At 51.2% G+C, this 9,702-nt stretch overlaps 1 protein-coding gene across 1 annotated transcript; it reads right to left on the bottom strand.

The window, feature by feature from the left end:
- Positions 1-453: 453 nt before the first annotated feature.
- LOC139030032 (tetrapeptide repeat homeobox protein 2-like) lies at positions 454-2,155 on the bottom strand. Its single transcript, XM_070451903.1, is given in 4 exon segments — positions 454-473; positions 476-1,019; positions 1,508-1,677; positions 2,131-2,155. Coding segments are annotated over 4 exon segments (759 nt in total).
- Between the last annotated feature and the right edge of the window lie 7,547 nt (positions 2,156-9,702).

Genomic DNA, 9,702 nt, shown 5'->3' with positions numbered 1-9,702 from the left:
ATGGAGGGGGAGGGGAGAGGACAATTTACAAGTATTTCTAATGTCCAGTTAACACCTGAGAAGAGCTTAACTTCTGCACCATTGGAGGCATCAGTATTAAAACTACAAAGAAGTCGAAAGAAGGCAGATCAACAAATATGAAAATGTCTCAAATCCTCAACATTCGGGGGGCTGGGCAAATGATATTGGTCTCACTTGCACAGAAAGTTCTCATGCAGCGTCCACGAGGCCGGAACACACACGAACGGCCAGTAGCAATTCTATTGACAGCAGTTCCCACCTGCACCCCAAATAACTGGGCAGGGATCTTTAGGGCTTCGCGACCCGCGGTGGCCTCACAGTGACACAGAAATGCCCCCTCCCCAGGCTGGATCAAGGGAGGTGCACACAGTAACCAGCTGTGAAGGCCAAGCCATCACACCTTCCTGGTCCGCATGGGCGCCATGTGCAGACTCACAGTGCCCTGGTCCTCTCGGCCCCTCGGGGTCTGCAGGACTTTGCGGGGGCAGATGACCACGACCCTATAAATTCGTGAACCGCTGGGAGCCTAAATCGTCCTCGTCCACAGGGGACACAGAATTCAAGGGAGAGGAGGAGTCGGAAAAGAGATCCTGGGATAACATCACGGCACTGTCAGGAAGCAGAACCGGAAGAGGATCTGGGCAGTAGTTCGGGGCGTCGGGGTCCTGAGGCCAGTCCGGGGCGGGGGCCGGGGTTGGAGCAACGGGGCCGTACACGTGGACGCCCTGTGCTGGGACCCACGTGGCCTGGCCGCAGCTGGAGACGCCGGGCTCGGGTGCTGGGAGCACCTCAGTGGGACTGGGGGGAGGAGGGTGGCTGTAGAATCCCGGGCCGCCTGGGAAACTGGGGCTCGCAGCTGTGGCAGCAGATTCCAGGGCGGGGGCGGGAGTCCGGGGCGCTCCGGGGTCCGTGGACGCATCGCCGGCCCTCCGGTATCCGCCCTGGGTCTGTCCTCGCTCCAAACGGGAGCGCTGGGCCCGGCGGTTCTTGAACCACACCTGGCGGGGAGAGGGGACCGGGAGGAGGGGGTGTGAGAGGCCAGGGGCCCGCGCTATCGCCTCTGATGGGGGGGCAGGGGTGAGGCTGTCCTGCTGAGAATCCCACCTCCCCTCTCCCTTCGCCCCCCAGACCCAATTAGAGGTTCCTGGGGTTCAGGAGGCAGCGGGAAGGGGCGCGGAGGGCAGGGAGTAGGGCTGGGGCCCCCGCGGGGCAGGAATGGGTCTGCCCGAGAGGGTCCGCGGGGTCAGAGGCCCTGAGGGCTGGGCGCTGGGACACCCCGGGGCAATGGGGGCGTCAGGCAGGCCGGATGCGGTTGGCGGGGTTGATCCAGCCCAGGGTTGAGGGGGACCGGGGCCCAGCCCTGGGTCCACAGCGGGGAGACCCCTTGCTTGCTGCGGGACCCGGGCAGCCCTGTCCCCTCTGGCCTCGCGGTCCCCACCGGCGGCCCCGGGCTGGCGGAGGGGCGGCCGGGGCGGGGGGCTCGGACCTGCACTCTGTGTTCGTCCAGGTGCAGCCTGGCCGCCAGGCGCAGGCGGTCCCGGTAGCTCGGGTACTCGGTCCTCAGGAAGGCTTCTTTGAGCACCTCCGACTGCTCTTTGCTGTACACGGTACGCTCCCGCCGCTTTCTCTTTGGGGGCGCTGATCTCCCCGTGGGGCCTGAGCTCGGGGCAAACAGGGTCCCATGAGCCCAGGAACAGCCCCCAGCCCGCCTGGCACCCTCCCCCTCCCTGGACCAGCCCCAGGTGAGCGGGTGGGACTCAGGCCCGAGGGCGGGAGGAGAAGCCTGGGGCATCCGGAGTGAGGGTGTTGCTCAGACCCTGGCTGTCCGCCCTCCAGCCCTAACCCCTGCACCTCTCTGGGCCGCAGTGAGCACAGCTTGGAAATGGGCTTGACCTCAGCCTGTGGAGTATTCCAGGGCCCTGGCCTGGGGAGGCAGGCAGGACAGGCTCCCTGGTGACCCTTGGTGGCCTCCCCAAGCCCCCACTATCTCCCATCCAAGGGGGGAGCCACCCTGACAGGGGACCCCCGGGGGCCAGGCTCTCTGCTCCTCTCCCCCAGGAATGTGATTCCACCCCCAAACTCCACCAAGTCCCAGGAGGCCAGACTCACTCATGATGGACTCGGGTTCTTGCATCCTCCTGCTGTTCTGCTGTGGGAGCTTGAGGCTCTGCTCACAGGCCTGGGCCAGACATCCCGGTTTTATGCTGTGCCCACCTTAGGCACACCCTAAGAGTCCTGAAACCCACCCTCTCTTGCCCCACCCTCAGCCTCCCTGCCTGGCAAGAGAGTGATCGATAATTGGTTAATCCTTTTATTTGTTGTTGTGTTCAGTCTCTCAATGTGTCCAACTCTGAGATCCCATGGAAAGCAGTTTGCCAGGCTTCCCTGTCCGTCACTATTTCCAGAGTTTGCTCAAACTCATGTCCATTGAATCTGTGCCATCCAGTCATCTCATCTTCTGTCACCTGGTTCTCCTCCTGCCCTCAGTCTCTCCCAGCATCAGGGTCTTTTCCAGAGTCAGCTCTTCGCATCAGGTGGCCAAAGTATTGGAGCTTCAGCTTCAGTATCCGTCCTTCCAATGAATATTCAGGACTGATTTCCTTTAGGATGGACTGGTTTGATCTCCTTGCAGTCCAAGGGACTCTCAGTGGTCTTCTCCAACACCACAGAAGTGTGAAATCGGGCTCCTGGGACCCAAGCTCCTGAATGCAACAGGCAAACCAGACCCAGTTCATTCATCCACGAAGGGCAGGATCCAAGCTGTCTTAATATAGAGGGTTCCTGGTGCCTCCCAAGACAGGACTCACTTGCAGCTGCTCAGTAATAAAAGGATTATTGAGAAGACACAATAATAAAAGACTATTGAAAGTCCCTAGAACAGCAAGAAGATCAAACCAGTCAACCCTAAAGGAAATCAACCCTGACTATTCACTAGAAGGACTGATGCTGAAGTGGAAGCTCCAATGCTTTGGCCACCTGATGCAAAGAGCTGACTCTTCGGAAAAGACCCTGATGCTGGGAGAAACTGAGGGCAGGAGGAGAACTGGGTGACAGAAGATGACATGATTGGATGGCATCACTAACTCAATGGACATGAGTTTGAGTAAACTCTGGGAGTTGGTGATGGACAGGGAGGCCTGGCATGCTGCAGTCCATGAGGTTGCAATGAGTTGGACATGACTGAGCGACTGAACTGAACTGAGGCTGTGTAGATCTGGATCTAAGCATCGTACTGAGTTCCTGGCTTGTGCCTGGATCTCTGGGGGACCATGGGCAGGGGAGAACACAGCTCATGATGCTCATCCCCTGGGACTTTTTTTTTTTTAATTCGTTGGAGGCTAACCACTTTACAATATTGTAGTGGTTCCTGTCATACATTGACATGAATCAGCCCCCCTGGGACTTTTATTGTTATCATCAGGAGATGACAAATAAGTGATCAAGTACGACATGAAACAAAGCAAAGAGATCTTGTTTTTCGATTTATGTCACTCTTTGATGCTCATGGGGGCATTTTGCCATCAGTGTACATTTACTCTGCTCCCTTTCTGCCATAATTGGACTTCTTTTCTGCTTCTTGGGCAGCAGGGAACACACTAGTCACCAAGACAGTCGATGGTGCTGCCGTCAACAAGGGTGAACCTGGTAATGTCCTTGGTCTATAGGACGTAACTGGAGGCCACCTTCTCTCTACTTTTTCAAGGTAATAAATGGAACATCGTGATATTTAGATGAGCAGTGACTGAAAAGAGACACCGTGCTGGGGACAGGTAGCTGAGGGGATGGAGAATCTGGCTTTCTCATGCTTTGGGAGTGTAGGTTGGTATCTGAGACAGACTCGGTGATCACTGCCAATACCCTCAGCCAAAGACCATCAGGTGGACAGTGATGGTACATCTGTTCTGTCCAGAGACCTGCGTGGGTGATTCTATCCTCTTTTGGTGGTACCCTCATGAGTTCAGGGGTCAAGGGTCAAGGGAGAGCATGACTGATAAGACTTACAGTCCAGGATGCTAGAAATACATGGGAGATTAAATTCAAAATTAAATATAACAAGGACTTCCCTGGCAGTCTAGGGGAGAAGACTCTGCCCTTCCACTGCAGGGGGGCAAAAGTTCGATCCCTGGTTGGGGAACTAAGAGCCTGCAAGCTGTAGCGCAAAAAAAAAAAAAAAAAAAAAAATTAAATAAAACAGAAACGTTATTATAGGTCAAGTTCATTGTTTTGAACTATTACTTAGTGTTATATATAGAAAAATTCCATCATCTGTCAACTCTTCCTTATCAAGCCTAACAAATGTGGTGGGAAAGCAGGAGTGATGAGAAGAGCAATTTCCCTCCCCTCAAAGATTTTCTAGTGTGGCACTTTATTTGGCCAATAAGAGTATAACTAGATGGCCTAACTTACCGATACTATTTTAGGAAAATGTATACACTAAATGTGAAAATGTTCATGGCAAGCACTATTCACAAAAACCAAAAGGTGGAAATGAAACAAAAATGTCCATCTATTGATGGAGGTATAAACAAAATGTCATTTATTCATACCATGAAATATTGTTTTAACCACAAAAAGGAGTAAGGTACTGATCACACTACAGCATGGATGAACTTTGAAAACATTAGGCTCATAGAAAGAAGCTGACACAAAAGTCACATGTTGTGTGGTTCCATTTGTAGGAAATGTCCAGAAGAGACAAGCCATAGGGACAGAAGGTGGATTAGCACGTTCCAGAAACTTGGGAGAAGGGAAAATGGAGACTAACTGGTCTATTTCGGGTGGTGAAAAAGTTCTAAAATGGATTATGGTGATGAATGGGAAACTCTGTGAATAAATTAAGAAACCCTGAATTGTATACTTTAAATGGGTAAATTTTATGTTGTGTGAATACCTATCAGTAAAAATACAGTCATGAATGCAATGTTAATTTTACTGCCTACTAGATTGATCAAGTTGGGTGGGACACAGGATGGGGAATGTGGCCTTCTCTCATTGCTGCTGGAATGAAGGTTGGTAAAAGATTTTTGGAGATTTTGGAGATCGAATTGGTGAAACTGAATAGGAGTGAATGAGTATAATACTTTTTTTTTTTTTTTATCAAAAGGGATTATCTCTGGGGAGAATTTTTTTTTTCTTTCTTTCTTTTTTTTTTTTAATTTGCAAGCAGGGAAACAAGGCTAGTTTCTGGCTCTGGGTGCTGCCCCAGGCCACGTGGACGCCTTACCTTCTGTTTCTCTGACCTCATTTATCCCTGGGCTGGATGGAAGCCCAGAGGGCAGAGCCCATCCAGGGACAGCTGGGGGAAGCAAGCGTTCCTGAAGGTTCCTCCTTGGGCAGAAGAGACAGAGATGGAAAAGGAGTCAGAAAACATTGGTGTTAAGAGGGAAAAGTTATTACTTTCATTTTTTGATTCAATCAGAACAGAAACGATGGCTCTCTCCCAATATAAGTTACTTGATTTCTGCAGCTCCCTTTCCGGGCAAGCCCTGCTTCTGGCCCTCGCTGTATAGTTGCTCCGTCTCTGCCTCCTCCCCGAGAGATGCCCATCGAGAGACCTCTCCGGGTCTCTGAAATGAGTGCATGCTAAGTCACTTCAGTCATGTCCAACTCTTTGTGACCCTATGGACTGTAGCCCGCCAGGCTCCTCTGTCCATGGGATTCTCTGGGCAAGAATACTGAAGTGGATTGCCATGCCCTCCTCCAGGGCATCTTCTCAACCCAGGGATCGAACCCAAGTCTCTTATGTCTCCTGCATTGGCAGGCAGGTTCTTTACCCCTAGCACCACCTAAGGCAACACTAAAAGAGCAATCTGGGCTTTGAAGACAAGGCTGGGGAGATGGAGAGAAGACGGGGGCTGGAGTTTTGATCTCTGCCTTCTAGAACTTCCTGGTCTGTCTTTCCATCACTGGGGCTCTTCTCTGGGTCTCTAGACATTGCTCTCTGCCTCTTCTTTCATTTTTGAAATACAGTCGATCCTCACTATTTGCAGATTCTTTATTGGCCAATTTGCCTACTGGGTAAAATTGCTTTGCAACAGCTGAAGTAAGACTCCAGTGTGTTTCTAGTTATTTGAAGACATGCACAGAGTTGTGAAAAATTCAAGGAGCCAAACTCACGTGCTCGCAGCTGACCAGGTACACAGGGACACTCTGCCTTCTTGTCTCCGCTGTTGTGCTATAAACAAATGCCCTTTTTGAGGTCTATTTGGGTCGCATTTGGGGGCTATTTTTGTGCTTAAAAAAACTTGGTAGATTTTATAATATTGTTTTAACCATTCATAAGCATGTAGTTTGGGCTTCCCTGGTAGCTCAGCTGGTAAAGAATCCGCCTGCAATGCAGGAACCCCAGTTTGATTCCTGGGTCAGGAAGATCCTCTGGAGGAGGGATAGGCTACCCACTCCATTGGGCTTTCCTGGTGGCTCAGATGGTGAAGAATCTGCCTGCAATTCGGGAGACCTGGGTTCGATCCCTGGGTTGGGAAGATCCCCTGGAGGAGGGCATGGCAACCCACCCCAGTATTCTTGCCTGGAGAATCCCATGGACAGAGGAGCCTGGCGGGCTGCAGTCCATGGGGTTGTAAGGAGTCGGACATGACTGAGCGACGTAGCACAGCACAGCACAAGTATAGAATTCAGTAAAAACATTCACGATATGTAACCATCACCACTCTCTATACCTAAATCATCGTGACGGAGACTCTGGACCCATTAAACACAAACTCTCCCCATTTCCCCCAGCCACTGGTAACTTTGCACTACTTTGCCTCTCTCTGAACTTGAAAGCTCCGGTTACCTCCTCTGAGTGGAATGGTACAATATTTTTTCCTTCTGTGTCTGGCTCATTTCACTAAGCAGACTGTCTTCAGGGTTCTGCTGTGCTGTAGTGTGTATCAGAATTTTATTCTTTCTTATGGCTGGATAATAGTCCATTATATATATGCATATGCTGCATTTTGTTTCTTCATTCATCTGTTGATGGACCCTTGGGTTGTTTCTAGCTCTTGGCTCTTGTGAAGAGTGCTTGAACTAATGACATGATGTTCAAGTCTTTGCTTTCAGTTCTTTTGGATATATACCTAGGAGCAGAATTACTGAGTTATATGGTACTTTGATGCTTTTTGTTGGTGATTTCACTATTTATTTTTTTTATTTACTTACTTCTTCGCCGTGACACAAAGCATGTGGGATCTTAGTTACCTGACTAGGGATCGAACTCGAACCCCTTGCATTGGAAGTGAGGAGTCTTAACCACTGGACCATCAGGGAAGTCCCAATCTTACTGTTTAAAAGATTCCCAAGCATAGTGCTGAATTGTCTTCTGTGCCTTTCCAGAAGGCAGTGACGTCTCCTGCTGAGAAAATACATGTTTGAGATAAGTTTCCTTCCCATGTAAATGCTGGCCATGTGCTCAATGTGCAAGAATCAACTATACATAGTAAAGAGTGTCCTTAAACAGAAACACACATGAAACATACATGAAACAGGGGAACATACATGAAACAGGGGAACATACATGAAACAGGGGGACATACTGACTGATGGAAAGGCAAGCGGAGGCTCTGAGAAACCTAAAAGCAGAACTGAATACGAGCACTCCGTGTTTGAAGTGGCTTTACAATACAGAACTACTCAAAAAATCACAGCAAAAGATGTCACCTGTGAGCTCAGAGCTTGGAAGGGAGGGAGCCCGCAGGCATAACAAGCCTGGGGTCTAATCTGGTGGGGGAAGTGTGAAAATTCCCAGCCAAGTGTCAAGTGTCTGGGAAGAGTGGAACCTGACATTGGCTCCCTGACCAGACAGGTTTCTGCCTCCACAAGTTCCCCCCCCCCCGTGCGGTCTCATCCTTGCCCCATTCAGAAGATTCTGGAAAGAATAAGGGATGTGGAACCCGTGAGTGTCTGGGGCTGCCTGCAGCTTGGTAGCCTCGGGGAGGAAGCCCAGAGTGTTCATCAGATGCTAAAGGAGAAAGGGCTTGCCCTCAGGGGCTGCCTGCTGCTCTGTTCTGGAAAACCTTCGTGAGTCTAACCGTTGTCCCTCCGGCTGGAACTCGAAGGCGGGGGTGGAGGTAGGGGGTGGGAGGCTGGGGAGGTGGTGGTGGGGAGATTCTGAGGGCAGCCCAAAGGTTGTCACTATCTGTCTCATAAAAACACACGTGCCAAGAAGTAAGGATTCTAGAAGAGACACTAAAATCCTTAAAGAGAGGCGAGATGGTGTGAAGACGCACACAGAAGCGTCAGGCTCTTCCGGGCGTGGGGAGTAAGATACCTCGGCTCCCAGGTGCCCCCGCCCTGTCCCTCTGCTCCCCCAACCCCCACACTCTCCCCCACACCCGAGTCTCCTCTTGGGGGTCTCCGTGGGTGAGACGCCGCAGACCTCCTCTGGAGGCTGCAACAAGCAGGAGAGTTCTTTCTCTCCCGACGGTCTGTCCACTCCCCTCCCCCCAGCCCATCACATGACCTTCCACTCCCCCCGCCAAATTTGATCTAATTCTCTCTCGGCTCTGCTGAGGCCGGCCTGGCCCTAAGAGGATTGGAGCATTTGCTAAATGGGACCAGGCCAGGGTCAGAGGACCAGCTGTGGGGAGACCCAGGGGCCAGGGCGGCCGCAGGAGGGCGTCAGAGGCGACGAGGAGCCCACCGCAGAAAAGGGGTGCGGGGTGCGGCGTGCCGGGGCGCATGCGCACTCCCTGGCTGTTTGGGCAACATCTAAAGGGTTAGGAGGGTGCCAACTTGGTTGATGGAAAAAATTTATCTTTCAACCTGTATCCTGATTTCCTGCCCTCTTTCTCCTCTCTGTCCCCCTGGGAGTCACAGGGAGTTCTAGAGATGGGGAAAGGGTACAAGTGAGGGACTCTGGGTGTGTCTGACCAGGGCTCTCAGAGATGACCTGGGGCTCTTGGTCAGACAATGTTCTGGAAGGATTTGACATGCCAGCAATTTTCTGCAGAGCCCTGAGTTTCACCTTAAGACACGAGGTACCTTGTAGTGTTGGGGTTTTTCAAGGAAAGCATTCAATTAAAAAAAAATTCGGAATTTAAAATACATTTTTAATACATTTTAAAAAATTAGAAACATTTAAAAAATGCCTCCATTTTAACTTTGAATACACTAAATAGCAACTGATAAAACCAAGCTTCCTGAGTCCTCGGTAACTTTGAAAAGCTGGTGAGGTCGTGGGTCGTGTCTGTTTCCCCGTGTACATCCCATTAAGAATGAGTCAAGGGTAGCGGTGGACTCAAGGGCGTTGGTTTAAATGGGCAAAGAAACCTTGGCCCAAATATTGTTTCGCTTCGCCATTAGCTGTGTGTCTCTGGGCAAGTCTCTCCTTTATCTGCATCTCAGTTTTCCTCTTCTGAAGACCTAAGTTGATAGTTCTCATCTCTGAAGCTGACAGTCTGTCCAGTATACACGCCAGTGTGGAGTCCAGCTCTTCTATCCAAAGAGGCTCCCGAGTTTGGTCAGTAAAGGGAGCTTCCTCCCCATTTGTCTGGGCTCAGGGGTTCCCAGTATGCGGGGCTTCCCGTGTTAAACTGCATGTGCTTAGTCACGTCCACCTCTGCGACCCCAAGGACTGTAGCCCACCAGGCTCCTCTGTGCATGGGATTCTCCAGGCAAGAGTACTGGAGCGGGTTGCCATTTCTTTCTCCAGGGGGTCTCCCCAACTCAGGGATGGAACCGAGG

The sequence above is a fragment of the Odocoileus virginianus genome, chromosome 20 (assembly GCF_023699985.2).
Source record: "Odocoileus virginianus isolate 20LAN1187 ecotype Illinois chromosome 20, Ovbor_1.2, whole genome shotgun sequence".
Taxonomy (NCBI): Eukaryota; Metazoa; Chordata; class Mammalia; order Artiodactyla; family Cervidae; genus Odocoileus; species Odocoileus virginianus.
Note: the sequence above shows the minus strand (reverse complement) of the source record. Positions and strands in the feature narration are given on the sequence as shown.